This window comes from Meriones unguiculatus, chromosome 4 (genome assembly GCF_030254825.1).
Source record: "Meriones unguiculatus strain TT.TT164.6M chromosome 4, Bangor_MerUng_6.1, whole genome shotgun sequence".
NCBI lineage: Eukaryota > Metazoa > Chordata > Mammalia > Rodentia > Muridae > Meriones > Meriones unguiculatus.
The window spans coordinates 102,737,497-102,754,500 of NC_083352.1; the positions used below are offsets into that span (position 1 = coordinate 102,737,497).

Below are 17,004 nucleotides of genomic sequence, written 5' to 3' on the forward strand. Positions count from 1 at the left end.
TCTAGCAGTCATCATGGCAGGAAGCATAGTGGCATGCAGGCAGGCATGGTGCAGGAGAAGTAGCTGAGAGTTCTATATCTGGATCAGCAGGCAGCAGGAAGAGACAGTGAGCCAGTGGGCTTGACTTGGGCTTCTGAAACCTCAAAGCCCACCCCAATGACACACTTCCTCCAACAAGCTATACTTCCTAATAGTGCCACTCCCTGTGAGCCTATAAGGGCATTTTCATTCAAATCATCACAGATGGCTCAGTGGGGTTTTTGTTTGTTTGTTGTTGTTATTGTTATTTTGGTTTTTCAAGACAGGGTTTCTCTTTGTAGCCCTGGCTGTCCTTGAACTCACTTTGTAGACCAGGCTGGCCTCAAACTTACAGAGTACTGCCTGCCTCTGCCTCCTGAGTGCTGGATTAAAGGCATTTGCCACCACCACCCAGTTTCCAATGGCACTTCTTAAATGGTTAAGAGCATTCTTAACTTGCTTCTCTTGCAGAAGGCTCTGGGTTGGTTCCCAGCACCCACATCGTAGCTTACATTCATCTATAACTCTAGTTCCAGGGAATCTGATGCTGCCTGACTGACCTCCATGGGTGCCAGCATATGGTACATATACTTACATGTAAACAGAACACTCATAAAATAAAAGAATCTAAAACATCCAGTAAATAAAATAACATGAATGAATTTCATTATAGGCACATTATATCTCAAATATAGCTGATTGGAAAAAAAATCAAAGTGAAGAGGTAGCCAGACTTGGGGTTGGAGAGATGACTCAGAAATTAAGAGCACTGGCTGCTCTTCCAGAGGACCTGGGTTCAATTCCCAGCACTCATCAGCCAGCTCACAACCATCTCTAACTCCAGTTACAGGACTTCTTCTAGCCTCCCTAGCACCAGGCAAGCATGTGGTACACAGAAAAGCAAACACCCATTCACAAAAAGTAAAATAAAATTAATTTTAATAAAAGGAGGAAACCAGTCTTGGGAAAAGTCACTACAGTGACAACTTGATCAGGGCAAGCCAGAGAGCAGCTTCAGGCCAGAGCTCCATTTGGACAAGAAGCCATTGTCACGAGCTGTGTCCCCTGGTGGGTGTGGGCCCTCCATGCTGGGAGGTTAGCCTTGAGCCTTGAACCGATCTTGGTCATCACGTGTATCCATGCTGCTTGTGACACGAAATGGAGGTACAGGGACAGGCATTCAGCTGTAGAGAGGGTCTTAGATGTAACTTTTCTTTTCAACTTTTTCCTTAAAGCGTCTCCCAACCCCCTCAACCCTAAGTAGGAGAGAGAAGGTTAGTGGAGAGAGGGGGCCGTTGACCCTTTTACTTCTCCTGGCTGTTTAGGGTCAATGGTTTCTTTAGGGGCTATGCCAATCTCTGTCAACAGCAAATACAGCCAGCAGTCTCCTCCAAGCTGCTGCGCCCCGAAGCATTTCTCTCTGTCTGATCCGAACCACCACACCATCGTCTCTGGTCTCTTCACACAGCCACTTGCCACATGCCACCACTGCAGGACAAACTTTCTCTTCCTGGGCTCTCATATTTCTATCCTCAGGGCCCTAGACCACACCCCTCTCTATGCAGCACAAGGCAGGCCCTTACCAACTGGCAATGACCATACCCTGCACAAGACAATTAGCAGCCGTGGACAAGCTAAAGCTCAAATTAAAATTCCACACTTGGGATTAAAACAAAAACGTATTTACATAACATAGCTGAGTTTTTAAAGAAACCAAAACTTTCCATTACTAGTAGGTGCAAGTGACAGTTACAAGTGGTTTTCTGGGCAAAAGGATACACATTGACCTGTTGTGGTCTGGTATTCTTTGTAGGGCAGCCAGGTGAGTGTGCTGGGGACACCTCGAGAGGCCTCTTGTCCTTTTACGTGGACAGAGCCTCTGACCGTGCTGTAGGGCAGGGGTGGGGCTGGGCCAGTTTGTGAGAAGCTGGAGGCTGGGTTCCTGCCGGCCAGGCAAGGGTGAGAATGGGGAAAAGGGTTCATGTCCTACTACTTACAGCCAAGAGATCAAAGCGAGCACCAACCTCATGCCACTGAGGCAGTTGTCCCAGAGTCCTCCTGGTCAAGTCCCTCCTAGGGGGGCACAGCCTTGAGCCCAGGCAGCTGAGAGGTGAGGCAGGGGGGCTAGGTGCCCATTATTGCTGTCTAATGTCCACGTGGGAGTCCTGAGCTCTCACATTTTTGAAAATTTTATCAGTTTCGCAATTCCCATCAGTCGTATTAACAAATTAATAAATAAAAACAGAACAAAACAAAACAAAGCTCAAAGTCTGGGAAATGGCTCAGTTGGCAAAGTGCTTTGTAAGCACAGGACCTGACTGCGTTCCCCAGCGCCTGTGTGAAAAGAGCATGATAGCATACATGTTGTAGGCCTGGCCTGGGAAGGCACTTTACCCAATGAGCCATCTCCCTTGCCCTGGGGCTTTACAATACCTTGTTTTAACATGTTAGTTATTGTTATGTATGCACATATGTGGATATGTGCCTATCAGACCACCCATGTGGAGGTCAGAAGACAGCTCTGTGGTGTCCGTTTTCTCCCTCTACTATGTAGCTTCCAAGGGTCAAACTCAGATTGGCAGGCTTGAACAGCAAGATTTTATCTGCCGAGCCATCTCTGTGGCCATGCTTTTTTTTTTTTTTTAAATTTTTAAATTTTATTTGTTTTTTTAATCTTGATAATTGTGGCTGTCTGAAAAAAATGGTCCCCAAAGATGTCAAGTCCTGGTCCCTGAGCCTGTGAACTGGGTCTTGTTCAGAAACAAGATCTCTGAAAATGGAATCAGGTGAAGGGCTCAGCGGGCATTCTGGCTTGGCCATGGACAAGTGTTCTTATGAGAGAAGAGGAGGGGGACTGGAAGGGTAGCTCAAAAGACTGAGGCATGAGCCCCTGATTCTACAGCCTTTCATAGCTACGTGGGGAGCTCCACGGTGGTTAGCAAGAGGTGGGTGAAGAGTGGCCTTGGCAAGCTGACAGTGTCTGCACCGCCTCAGCCCCACCCAGTCTGCTAATGCTGTTTCAAGTCAAGCCAGCCAGAGTGCTTTTTGATGGGATGGAAGATCTCTCTGAGCCTCCACTCTGCTTTTCTTGAGGCACGGAGAGCCTGGAAAGACCAGGTGTAGCTGGAGCAGTGTGGGTGTGCGACCATATGCTGAGGGGTAGGTGAGCACCGGATGCTGGAGGTGCCATACTCTGGCAGTCTAGCCCGCAGACACCTCCAGAGTGTCCAACTGCAAGGGGCCATTTCTTCAACCTAGTTGTTTTCAGAAACATGTGAGGACTGAGAGATAAGGATCATGGGGTTTAAGGAATCCATCTTTTTAAAAAAAATGTGTTCTTAAAAATTTTAGCTGGATGGTGGTGGCGGCACACGCCTTTAGTTCCAGCACTTGGGAGGCAGAAGCAAGCGGATCTCTGAGTTTGAGGCCACCCTGGTCTACAGGGTGAGTTCCAAGACAGCCAAGGATACACAGAGAAACTCTGTCTTGAGAAACAAACCAAACTAAGCCAAACCACACTAAAATTATGGGCATGGGTGCTGTCTGCATGTATGTCTGTGCACACATGTGTGCAGTGCATGTGGAGGCCAGAAAAGGGCATCAGATCACTTGGAACTAGAGTTAAAGATGGTTGTGAGGCACTGTGTTGGTACTGGGGCTTGAACCCTGGTCCCTTGCAAGAGCAACAAGTGCCCTTAACTATGGAGCCATCTCTCCAGCCCCCAAGGATGGATCTTTAAGATCTCAGTTTGCCATGTTCAAAATATAGAGTGGAAATTTTGTTCAACAGAGATTCTGAAAGGTCTTCCCATGGAACACTACATGTGACTCAGGCCCTTACAGATGTGTGGGGCGTGGCTGGCTGGGCCCTGCAGGGGAGGTTGCTCAGATGAAGGCCCTGGTGCCTCTCTGTGCTCCTGACCGCCATGGGAGTGCCTCAGACAGTCCCTGACAGCCTGTGATAGGCCTGAGCAGGACAGAGTGTGTGTGCATGTGCGCATCAGTGGGCGTGCAGGATCCCCGAAGGTGGCTGGTCCAGGCCTCCATCATATATGCTGCAGCTGAGTTTGTTGATAGCTGCCTCTGAAGTCAACACCACAGCCAGGAGGCTGTGCCCAGCGCAAGCCTGTGAGCTGGTGGCTCTGAGCCTCACACACCCGCAGCAGAAGATCCAGGAGTGTCTGGGCTTCCAGAAAAAGATCTGAGCTGGACTTTACAGGTCATTTTTCCAAACTCTGCCTCTAGGCCAACAAGTCCTCTGACTCAGAGCTGGGAAGGGGATTCTCCCCAGACCCTCCAGCCCAATCTGCATCCTGTGGCTGCTCCTCAAGAGGCTGACTGTAGAAATGTGCTTCTCATTGTCTTTCCCATCTAGAGCAGTTGCCTAGTTGTAAATGTTGCTAGCTGCTCAGGACCCTCAAAATGAACACGTGCCTCATTGTTCTTGCAATTATCAGCCACACACCGTAATTAACTGTGAGTGATTTTTAATTTTTTTTTTGTTATGCAAGTCATTTGGAATGCAAACTTGTACCCAAGCAAAGGCTGATATCATGTCAGAAGACTGACCTTTTCTCAGAGGTGGAAAGGTGTTGCCTGCTAGGTGTCCAGGTCTGAGCCCTCTACCTTAGAAGCAGCCTAGAATGAACCATTTTTCAAGGAAGGCTACATCTGAAGAGACTGGTCTTGGGGTTGGGTCTGAGGTATCATTACCCAATAGCTGATCCTGGTGGGCCATGATTCTCAGACTCTGAGCTTTCTCTGTAGTCAGGGCCTAGTCTCTGGCTTCATGTGGCAAGGCACAGTTGTATGGCTATGAAGGTGTGAGCTGCTGCTGAGGTCCTCCAGTGGGAACTGGAGTCCGCAGGGAAAGGACGCATGACCAGGTCACTTGAAAATCTTGAATGACCCAAAAGCAGTTAAGGCATCCCCTGTGGGAATCAGAGGCTTACCAGTGTGGCTTGGGAAAGAGAAGTGGGTGTGCCTGCAGTCCAGGACACCCTCAGTCACTCATCTACTTGAGCTTCCAGCAACTGGGCTTGAGGTTGCCATCCTGAAACAAGCGTCTGCTGGTCTTGCTGTAGCCTGCACTCACTGTGAGCCTCTCAGGGAACGCGACACATGGTTTTCTCATCAGTGATACTTAGTTTGCTCCTGGGAGTGGGGTGGGGAGGAGTCTGGTCCTTGCTTCTGGAGTGTTCTTTGCTACCCAGGAAAGTGAGGCATTTTGAGTGGGCCCAGTAGAGTAATGAGTTAGCTGAGGTCCAAGATGCTGAGGAGGGACTCTAGCTGGGAAGGCTGGGATGTCAGGGGCCTGGACCCATGGTCAGCAGGTGATTCATCTTCGAGACCATCTGATGTGTGTCCTGGCCAGGCTCTCACCCTTACTGAGCTTCTGGCAAAGGACCAGGCTATCTTGGCCAGGTGTGGGTTGCTGTGGCCAAACCCTGGTTTTCCAAGCCAGGAAGAGTTGGAGTGGAGGCCTGTGCCCTGCCAAGTCTCCAGCCAAGATCAGACCCAGGGCTACGGGCCCTTTTCTGGTATTTGTGGGGGAGACTAAGGTTTGATGCACACAAGAAGCGCATGAGTTTACATGCAAGCAGATTTCTGTTGAGAAACCCTGGTCCAGCCCACAATCCCCATTTACTTCCCAGTGTAGCCACCGGTGGCCCATGGGCAGTGGCGACCAAGACTATGTAGACCAGAAGGGACCTCATCTCTGGGGACCTGAGACACTTGCTGATGCTTGTCTCAAGGAGACAAGACATCAATATTTCTCAATATTGCAGAAACACCAAATCAAGGACACACAGAGGCTGACCACTCAGCTCTGTGCTTGGCAGAGAAACAGGTAGACAGAGAGAAGAACAAAGAGGGAGAAAAGACCCACTCAGAGTGCAGAGAGGGCCGCCAGCAGTGGGCTGGAACAAACAGTAAATGCACTTGGCATCCTATCCTCCATGATGCACAGAGATCTGGTTTCCTGGCTGGTTCTGAGGAGGGAGGAAGAGAAGCTGAAAGGAGAGTGCTTCCAGGTAGATCCTGGCTGTGTGACTACACATGGGAGTCCTCGCTTCTGGTGTGACATGCACACAGCGGTCTGGCTGTAGGCTTTGTGAGTGTAAATGGTGTTCTGGACTCCTGTGCTGGTGTCTTTGGGTTGCTATATCAAAATGACTGAACTAAATTCTCATAGTTCTGTCGGTTGCCAGTTCCAAGAGCAGGCTTGGCAGGTTGGTGCCTGCTGTGTCCCCTGGTGTGACATTGTGTCCTCCCAGTAAAAGATGGGTGACTAGTGTGTGAAGTATGCTTGGTGAAAAACCTCTGTAGTGTGTGGGAACAGGCCCCGGACTTGTGGCTCTAGTGTACCCTGCTTGGGTGCCACTTTGAGCTGAAAGCTGCCAGGAGCCTCTGCTGGCTGACTCCTTGCCTGGCCACCAAGGGCCTCAGGGAGGCCGTGTGCTTCTCTTCCTCTCTCAGCTTCTAGCCTCCCATGGCTGGTTCTGTGGGACTAACAGAGGAGCCTGATAGGGGTAGATTTCTCTCTGCCCTTGCTCCTCCATGGGGAGGAGCAGTAGGACACTTTCTAGAGTCCTTGGATGGGAGTGGAGTCTGTGAAGATGAGTAGGGAATCCCCATTCATAGATCATCATGCTGGAAATTTCTGGAAGCTATGGAGAACAACGCTTGGACACGGCTCCCCAAGTTGCCCTCTGGAGACAGAGAGTGATAGTCCCTAGCTAGTAGGAAGCTGCCTAGCACAAGAGAGCAGGTCATGTCGGCCATCTAAGCCCCAGCAGTAGGGGTGTGACACTGACATGATGTGTGGACACCACCTGCTGTTCCCAGCACTGGGAATGACGGGCAGAGCTCTGCCTGCCCAGCCTAGGAAATCCTTCCTTGGATCATGGATCCTTTCACATTTGAGCCTGGAAGGAGGAAGAGAAGGAAAGTAGGAAGATAACTAGAGCTGAGGAGGAAATGAGGGCCCAGAAGCAGGCTGGAAGGAGTGAGGTGGAGGAGGGTGGACCCATGGGAACCAAGGTGAGCTCAAGGTGAGGGCAGGAGTCGTTCAGGGCATTCAGCCTTGAGTGGTATTCTGGCTTGTGGTTCTCGACAATTCCAGTGATACCTAGGATGGGTTGCACTGAAAATGCAGTGGCTAGGGGCCTGTTTGTGTGCATATATGTGTATACCGACAGAGGCATGTGCATGCATGTGTGTATATGTTTGTATATAGGCATGTGTATGTGTGTGTGTGCACACATGTGTACATGTGTGTGTTGGCACTCTATGGCAGATTTTACTATGCTCATGACAGAGGAAAGAATCTACTGCAACCCAGGCCATGCACTAACTCCTTTAGTCCACTGTGGGTCCCAGGACCCTGGTGTTCATCACAGATTGCCTTCAGTCTAGCTCCCTCGGAAGACACTTAATTTTTTTTTTTTTTTTTTTTTTTTTTTTTTTTTTTACCAAGTGGACTTGCCAAAGCTCCAAGGGATTTTTGGGGGCAGGAATGCTTAGGTAAAGAAGCCACATGTGGACTGGAGTATCTATCCAATGTGCAGGCCCCAGCTTCTTGCGTCAGCTGCTGCTAGGGTAGGAAAGTGGGGGGGGCGGGTAGGTCTAGCCCAGCTCACTCTTACATGCTGCACATTGACTGTGAGAGTTCTGAATTTAGGGCATTGGATATGGTTCAGTGGCAGAGCACTTGCCTAGCACCTGAGAGGCTCTGGATTTGATCCCCGGCACCATAAAAAGCAAACAAACCTGCTCTCAATCTAACCCTGCCTCCTTGTGGTGTCACAAAGGTGTTTGTTGAGCGTACTTTGTGTTTGATTTATAACCTACAAATGTAAAGTATGCATAGGACACGTGGGCCTCAGATGTGTGAGGAGTGGCCCTGGTTTTACGACGCCTTTTCTGGTGCATAGAACAGTGCCCAGGTTTTAACAAAGCATGACAAGGCCTCACTCCTGGCACCATCTGCCCTCTCTCTAGTCACCTGCTCAGAGCCCTGAATTCCATCGGACCCTAGAATGCACAGAAGAACACAAGCAAGCCAGAGGCCGACTACTTAAAAGGGGACTTTATTTACTCCTTTGGAGCAGCGTGCTAACGCCCAACTCCACTCCAGGACACGACAATTCTGCAAAGCTGCTGTTCCCTTCGGAACCAAGGCTGCCTGGCACTAAAAACACATTGAAAACATCAACTCTCTTCCCATTTTTTTCCTTTTTTTTTTTTTTCGGTACAAAATGATACAAACAACAATACAAAATATTTGTGCTGTTGACGATTACAAAAAAAGTCGGAACATCTGTCTCACCGCATGACACTCAGGGCTGCAGTGCGAACGCATCATACTCCGGTATCTTTCCCAAAACAACCACGGTCATGCGGGCTGCTACACATTTGTCCATTTTCAAAAATAAACATGCAAAAAATAAATCAGAATGGAAAGAAAGGAGAGGAAGGAAAAGCAAGATGCGTCCCCGGTGTATACGGAGGTGATTTCCACCGGCCGGCTGGTGTGGCAGAGCCTGCTTTGTACGAGGTGTCTGAGCTACCACACAGGGTGCTCTGTGCAGGGTGATTCTGCTTCGAGTTTTTGGTTTTGCCTTTCAGTTTGGGCGGAAATGGAGACATCCCTCCCCTGTTTACCTTAGAGAGCACAGAGGTGTCGTCTCAATGTACCACGTACTCACTCTGGGGGAAACCGAGGCATCTCTGAGGGCCTGATACTTGGACATTACTCTGACACTTTGGTGGCAGGAGGCCTGGCGTTTTGGATGTGCTGAAAGACATGAGAAGAAAACGGCTGGCCGGGAGTCAGGTGTGACTGAGGCTGACCATGGCCAGGTGTTCCTCTAAGCCACTCAGCAGTGCGGGTTTCTCCCTAAAGGAACCAAACCTCACCCTCGGACTGCACAGAGCTGGCCACCAGCCTAGGTTGGCTGGGCCCTGACCATAGACGCATCGTATCTACAAGCTACAGGAGAGAAACATTTGACACTGACTGTATGCTTGGCTAATGCTAACTTGTTGGCCTGGGAACAGAGTTCCAAGATGATTCCGGGGGTGTGTGGAACCCTATCTTTCTCTAGCCCTGGGGGCTGACTGGGGTGTGGGGTGAAGGGACAAGCTGTCCAGCTTTTGGGGAACCCCATGAATGTTCCTGCAGGGGCCTGGCAGTGACAGAGGCCTTGGGGAAGAGGATTGGAGGAGGTGGAGGCAGGTGAGACATTCCTCCAGGTAGCTGATGGATTTGGCACCTCCCATCCCAGGATTCCAAAAAAGCCTTGGGATTTTAGGAGAGTTCTTGGCCACGGTCTCCCAATCAAACACAGCTTTTCGATAGAGCATTTGCGATTCTTGGGGTTTTGAAAATCAAACCCAGAAAATTCTTCTCATTCCCCAAGCCCTGGCCCACAGCAATCCCACCAGTAGCCACGACAAGCTCAGTACCACCCTCACTGGTTGCCGACCCCAAGCAATTTTGCATAGGACAGCTTCTCCACGAGCTCCACTGGCCTGGCTGGCTGTAGGGAGGGGGGCTCCCAGGAAGCTACAAAGGCCCCTTGTCCATCCCACCTCCTGGGCAGCCATATGAGGAGTAAGAATGGACACAGCTGAGCTTGTAGCCCAGCTCAGGTCCAGGAGTTCAGAGGTGGGGACAGGTTTGGTTTGGGAAAGAACCCTGACATCCAATGGGTCATGCCCACAAGTTTGGCACCCATGAATTCACTCAGGTATGTCTTCTGAGGCCAAAGCAGTGTGGAGAAGGGAATGAACCTAGCCATCGGGTAAAGCCTGAGGCCAAGAGGAGCCATGAACTAGAGGCCTCTGGCTGGGGAGCATGCTGTCTCCTGGGGAACCCCAGCCCTTTTAAAGCCCTTCTGGCCCCAGCAGTGTAGGTATGGACTGGGGATCTGGGAGGAACTTGTTTTTCATCAGTGCTGCCACTTCTGCTGTCTCCCCAAAAACTCTCAGCCACCAAGACCTCTCAAGCTACCATCACTCTCAACCCCTTTCTTGCGGAGTATGTTGGACTGCCTGGGGCGAGCCAGGAAGATGGCTCAGCACCAGATGCCCCTTCAGTGCCCGCCCTTCTGCCCCATCCCAGGGCTCCTTTGGGCCCAGACATGTGAATGTCCTAGGCCTGTTTTTCCCCCCAGTGAAAAGGGCAGCTTTGCCATCTCTTGTAGGTCCTTGGACGCATCCTATTGCTGTCCTACAGAAGTGCTCACCCTGCTCCGTCTGCCCTGTGTCAAGCTGCCCATGGAAAGGGCCACACCAGCTCCAGAGAACAACAGAAACATGGGTCCAAGCCGGACCATCTGTGGTCATGTGGGCACAGTAAGAGAACCTCTCACTGGCCACTTGGTAGGTCCTGACATCCATAGCAGTTCATGGGGCCAGGCAGGAGCTCGGGCTAAATGGGCCCAAGGGGCCAAGCAGCTGCCAGTCTGGCCAGGCTCTGCTCTCTGCCCTCTGCACAGCCTGGGCAGTGTGCTGAGAGCATTCAGGGGTTCCGCTGTGGGGAGCTTGTGACTGTTAGGCCTTCAACAGGATCCCTCAGGGTCTCTTCTGACGAGTGGAGGGCTGTGTCAGGGTTCTGCAGGACGCTGTGGGTTCTCCGACAACACACTGTCCTGGACCAAGGCAAAAGGGGACCTCAGTGGTAGTGGGGTGACAGCTGGTCCAGAGAGAGGCTTTCTGGTGGAGTTGAGGGCATGGCAGTGGCCAAGTGTAGAGGTGAGGACGGTCTCTGGGCATCACACCTGCCTCAGCTATTTACAGTATCTTGGGGGCAGGGCACAAATTCAGGTGAAAGCTGAGTCCACACAGAAGTGGCTCTGCTGATGGGGTTGGGCTAGCCCAGCACCTTTTGGTGCTGGAAAACCCAATCCTCACCTAACAGCCTCGGGGAGCCCAAAGGGCCCACGAGACCCCGGCTGTGCACAACAGAAGCTGTTGAGATCTGGACTCCATCTGTTTTTGCAATAAGTCACCCACGTTCTTTTTCTTAGTAAACGAATTAAAAAAAAAAAAAAAAAAGACATATTCTCTCCCACCCCTGGCTTGTTGCCTTCAGGAGGTACCAGATGGGGCCAAGGGCTGTGGGGCAGGGTGGACAGAGGTGGGGGCCTCGGGCTGTCTCCTCTCTTTCAGTCACTCCTGAGTTAGGGAATCTGTCATGTGTACCAAAAGGCACTTTGTTTTTGATTTAACAGTGCTTTTGTTGTAAGATATTCAAGTTAGGGCTGTGCCTCTGGCTCTCCCTTCGCGGTACGTGGCTACTGAGATGCCGCAGTGGTGGTGGGCGCCTGGTGGCCTAAGTCCATACTGCGCAGCTCCACACTGTGCTGCTCCACCCGGGGATGGCAGCGGGGAGGGGCCTCTTGACGCCAGGACAGCACTGGCGCCTCGGCTCAGTTCCGCTGCTCGGCCTCGAGCGCCCTTCTCATGTTGGTGGGAGAGGTGAGGTCGGCTAATCCTCCTCGCCACCCCCATACATGTCCGCCAGCTTCTTGAACCGGGGCCCCCAGTCATTCAAGTAGTCGTAATCTTGATCCCCGGAGCTCGAGGAGTTGAGGGAGCTGACAGAGCCTGCCGTGGAGCCACTGCCTTCGTAGTCGAAGACTAGCAGGGAGTCATAGGGGGGTGCGGTGGGGTCATTGTCAGCAGCCCGGAGTCCCTGGGGGAGGTCACAGAGATGAGGGGTTAGGGTGGAGGGTGAGCTGTGTCAGCTCAGACAGAACAGAGGAGGATCCACCCGAGCGGGTGGGGCAGGGGTAGGCAGGACAGGTGCTTGCATAATTGGCGCATGAGCTCATCTGTAGGGTAGGGTCTGTCCAAGGGCCGAATGAGAAAGCATGTTTATAGGAACAGACACAGGGGCCAGAGAGATGGCTCCGTGGTTAAGAGCATTCTTTGTTCTTGCAGCACCCACGTGGCAACTCACAAACATCTGTTCGAGGGGATGTGACCCCATTTTCTGACCTCTGTGGGCCTTGTACACACATGGTGTACAGACACATATGCAGGCAAAACACTCATACACATAATATAAAATAAAATAGATAAATCTAAAAAGAAAAGACATGGAGCACAGAGGCAGGAAGCTCAAAGCCACTGGGAGCTACACCAGGAACGAGGCTGGGGACGGGGCTGGGCCATGGGTAGGGAACAGGGTTAGGCCTAGACTGAAGTAGGGGTTACCACTAACTCTACAGTCTGCATTAGGGTTAGGGTTCAGGTTAGGATTAATGTTTGGGCCCAGAGCTAGGTTTAGGATTAACGGTACAGATAGGCTGGTGAGGTTAGGGTTAGGATTAGAGTCAGCTATTCTATGGCTGGGGTCAGGACAGCTGTGGTTCAGGCTGCTGCTAGGGCTAGAATTTAGGAGTAGGTCTAGTTCAAAGCCTAGGTTTTAGGCTAGGGTTAGGGTTGCAGTGAGCGCTGGGTTAGGGTTAAGTCTGGTGCTTTAGGAATATATTTAGGGAAATCTAGGGTTAGTGGTAGGGAGGGTTAGGGCTAGCTAGGTTAAGGTCCAGTGTCAGGTTTAGTGTTAGGAATAGGTCTAGGGCTGGGGTTGAGGTCAAATAATTACTGTTAGAGCAGTGGTTCTCAGCCTTCCTAAATGCTGTGACCCTTTAACATGATTCCTCATGTTGTGGTAAACCCCAGCCATAAAATTATCTTTGCTGCTACTGCATAACTGTAATTTTGCTAGTGTTATGAATCATAATGAAAATATTTGCATTTTTCCCAATGATCTTAGGTGGCCCTTGTGAAAGTTTGGTTTGACCCCCACAGATTGAGAACCTCTGTGTTAGACTTTGGGCTATGGGAAGGGTTAGAGTTCGTTTTCAGCTTAGGTTCACCATGCTTTATATTTATATCTAAACCAGAGTTAGGGCTAGCCTAACAGTTACGGTCATGTCTAGGATTTAGGTAGGGTAATGCTAGAGTCAGTATACGATTAGACTAAGTTTAAGGTTTTGTTTTTAGGGCTATAATTATGATTATGTTATGGGCTAGTAGTAGGATTATTGTTATGTTTGTACCATAACTAGGGTTAGGAATAGGTGTTGTAAGTGAGATTAATATTTACTAATAATTATCTTTTAGTAAAGCTGTTGTTAGTCCTAAACAGCTGTATAACCAAATCACCACACAGAGACTGGGTTTATTTAGTTATCCTAGAACACAATGCTAGGCAATAGTTACTCCCTCTTAAACCTCCAAGTCCTCATAGTTTCCTAACATTTAGATTTTACCCATTAGACTTGCTTTTTGTGAAATGTTAGGTCTGGTTCATGTTATGTCCTTACTGCTCTAAAGGTTGGATTCACATATATTTTAGGTTTATGTAAAGAGAGATAATGTTACACTGCTCTGGAAACTGACTTACTCATTTAAATGTGAGACATTTTCATGGGGGAAAAATGTTGGTCATGCTTATGTAAAAAAGACACAAGAGGCTTAAAGATGGCAAAATACATGCCAACCTAGTTTAGTCCTAAAAACTCAAACATTATATTCATATGTTTAAAAAACAAAACTGTCCTTCCCATATCAAAAAGAGGGCAAGCCAAAGAACAGCCAAAACCAATGTAAAAATCCAGGTACAAAATGCCTAGGATATACTTAACGCTAAGGGTAAGAGAGTTTATATGCTAATGCTAAGAGAGTTTATATAAAGTTTGGCTATAAAGGCATAACTTCCCAGTCTGTATAAATAAGGGACAAGCCAAAAAATAGCTACCATCAATGTAAAGCCGGTACAAGATGCCTAGGATATGCTTAATTGCTAAAGGTAAGAGGGAGTTTATATAAAGTTTGGCAATAAAGGCATAACTGCCCATTCTATATAAAAAAGGGGACAGGACAAATAGCTACAATATATATAAAAATCTAGGGTTAAACCTCAAAATAGGTACAAGATACCTACAATATGCTTATATTCTAAATTAAAAAGGAGTTTATATAAAGGTTACTTAAAACATGCATTTTCTATGGCTCAAGTCAACCAGCTTGTCTCTCTAATGGGAGGCTTCTCTAGGGAAATAGGTAGCAACTTGGCCTAATACAACAGGCATGCAAGAGCCCAAAAAGATATTTAAATCTATCCAACCTTATTTTGATTTCAACATGATAATGATTGTATGTTCAGTAATAATGGTAACTTATATTGCTGATCCCTTCACTTGGAAACAACTCTGAAACTGACTGAGACATAAAAAATGTCTCCAGCCAAAACTCCAACAATACTTGGCCAATAAATCCTTGGCTATAATATCCTCAAAATGTATTATGCTAATCTTTTAATTGCATAAATAAAATTGGCTTACAGTTTAGTTTCATCCTGCACATCTCATACATTTATAATTTTAGAACTCTATAATGCTTGTGAGAAATTATATGTTTGCAAAAGAACTGGACACCAGAGATGCTGGATCAAACCTGACAGGATTCATTCTTCAGCTTGCTGAGACATTGACGCATCTGTTCCAGCATCTTGCATGTTCCAGCATTCTGCTTGTTCCTGCCTCAACTGCTTCAATTGCTGTTTCTCATCAAAGCCTGCTCCCAAGAGATCTTTGAAGAAAGCTACGAATCTTAATCGGTTAAGCATTTTAGACTGTTCCAAACAGGACTTTTATTAAGCCTGAAATTTCTCAACATTCAAAGACTGGACCACAAATGTTATTGCTTGCTTAGTTAACCAAATTTTTCCAATTTTCTTTGGGCCCCCTACCAGGCTTTCTGCATGTCCAAAATGTCAGCTAAAAGAAATCTATGAGAACGATGTTCAATTTTCCTTAAAAGGGGATTGGGTAGGTTTTTGGTTGTTTTCTATGGCTACGAAATTTTATTGTCATTGGGAGATGTTTATAAATTATTAATGGTCTTATTCAGAGTAAAACAAGGAATATACAGGGATATCTTATAGGACTAAGACAAAAGGTAGATTATTGAATCTACTCAACTTAGGGTTTTATTTGTTCTCAAATAAGGTTAATTTTCACTCTGGTATAGGATTTTGCATATTGATGCAAAAATAAGTATTTTTGATACATTGGTATAAGCTCAAGTATATTGATACAATTTCAAGGTTACTTTCAATACTTTTAAACTGCTATAAAAAACTGGTTAGGATATTAAGTAATGTAAATTAATTGCTAGTTATTTAACTCATAGTCATGTCAAACACTAAGTAATGTAAATTAATTGCTAGTTATTCAACTCATAGTCATGTCAAACACTAGTCTATTTTATCACAGGAATATACATTCTAGGTTTAACAGATATGATTTTGTAGACAGATTACATAAAGCTAGATAGTCTTCAAAAACTTCAGAAACCTACAGAATATGGCATTTAAAAGTTTCTTTATTATTTTAAAAATTCTTTGACAATGAGACAAGTCATCTCCTGGCAGCACCCCGCCTACCTGAAAGAAGATAATGAGCATCGAAGAAACTCCATTTGGAGATGGCTTCAAATGTGGCAAACGAGCCATTTGGGTAAAGAAAATACCCTTGTTTCACGACAGACAAATTCTGCCCAAAATGGGCAAACTTAAATGCAGGACAAGTCGACTGCTGAACTCTGCCAAGACAGGGTAAGCAAGTCCTAAATAGTTCCTGCTTCACATATATGTCTGCCAAATATTCTGAGTCAGAAGCCTGAAGATGATGCTCCAACATTGTAAAGAGTTATGGGTTCAGGCAGCAAACTGTCTCTGTCAAATTTTTATTTATTGGAAGCTGCTAACATGTACTTCCTATTTACTCTAATTTTATTCCTTCTCAAGTCTCTGATGGGGTTGAAGACCAAATATTCATAGTGCCATATTTATGCTTAAGTTGTTTAGAAGTTAAGAAATGCCTTCTTATAGGTAATACCAATAAGGATAAAAGTTAATTTAGGTATAGAACTTTAAACTTGTCAAGATAGAGAGGATGATCAGACACTTTCTCCTAAGTTGCTAAATACACATGGACTGGACATTGCACATGTCCAGATTTTACATAACAGTTTTCATAATTATTATTGTATTGAAAGAAAGGGAGCCTTTTATTGGACTTAAAGGGGAAATGTTGGTATAATGTTCTTTTGAAATGTATATACCTTACCTTTGTTCATTCAAATGCTGACTTCTCTCCCCCACTCTCTGGTTTCAGTCCAGATATTGTATTGTGGTGCTTATTCTAAGCATCACCTGTCTCATCTTTGTGTAAACTTCCAAATAAAGCAACTAGCCACAATGTTGAGCAGGGAAAGGAAGTAGGTGGAAGAGGGGAGGAGCCAGAGGACAGGAAAGAGTGGGAGGAAAAAAGGAGAGAGAGAGCTGGAGGAGAGAAAGACGTGGAGCATGAACCAGACCTAAGATTTCACAAAAAGCAAGTCTAATGGGTAAAATCTAAGTGTTAGGAAACTATGAGGGCTTGGAGGTTTAAAAGGGAGTAACTATTGCACAGCATTGTGTTCTAGGTTAACTAAATAAACCCAGTCTCTGTGGTGATTTGGTTATACAGCTGTTTAGGACTAACAGCAGCTTTACTAAAAGATAATTATTAGTAAATATTAATCTCACTTAAAACAAATAGGTCTGGGTTAGAACAGAGGTTATGTTTAGGACTTGGCTTGGTTTAGGTTAAGTCTAAGGTTGTTATGGCTAGCATTTTGATTTGACCTAGGGGCATTATTAGCTATATTGAGATATGGCTAGGATTAGGGCTTATTGGTTAGGGTCAGGGTCAGGGTGTGCTAAGGTGTAGAGCTGTGTGTTCTGCTTTTTCCTTGTTATTTAACTTCTTCCTTCTTTCCTTCCTTCCTTTCTGTCTTTCTGAAGCCCAGGGTTTGATCTCATTGTGTGGCTCAGAGTACACCACCATGCTTGGCAGTGCTGGGGATCAAACCCAGAGCCTTGTGCCACGGTGCCAGCACTGGACCCTGAGCCTGGTCCTC

At 47.2% G+C, this 17,004-nt stretch overlaps 1 protein-coding gene across 2 annotated transcripts in view; it reads right to left on the bottom strand.

Moving 5' to 3' along the window:
* Positions 1-9,011: 9,011 nt before the first annotated feature.
* The window catches only part of Cdh4 (cadherin 4), a 451,285-nt gene continuing 443,292 nt past the window's right edge, over positions 9,012-17,004 (bottom strand). For both annotated transcript variants that reach the window (XM_060382742.1, XM_060382741.1), the window contains exon 16: positions 9,012-11,722. In XM_060382742.1, the coding sequence (XP_060238725.1) occupies positions 11,516-11,722 (207 nt within the window). In that variant the 3' untranslated portion in view covers positions 9,012-11,515. The remainder of the gene's footprint in view (positions 11,723-17,004) is intronic.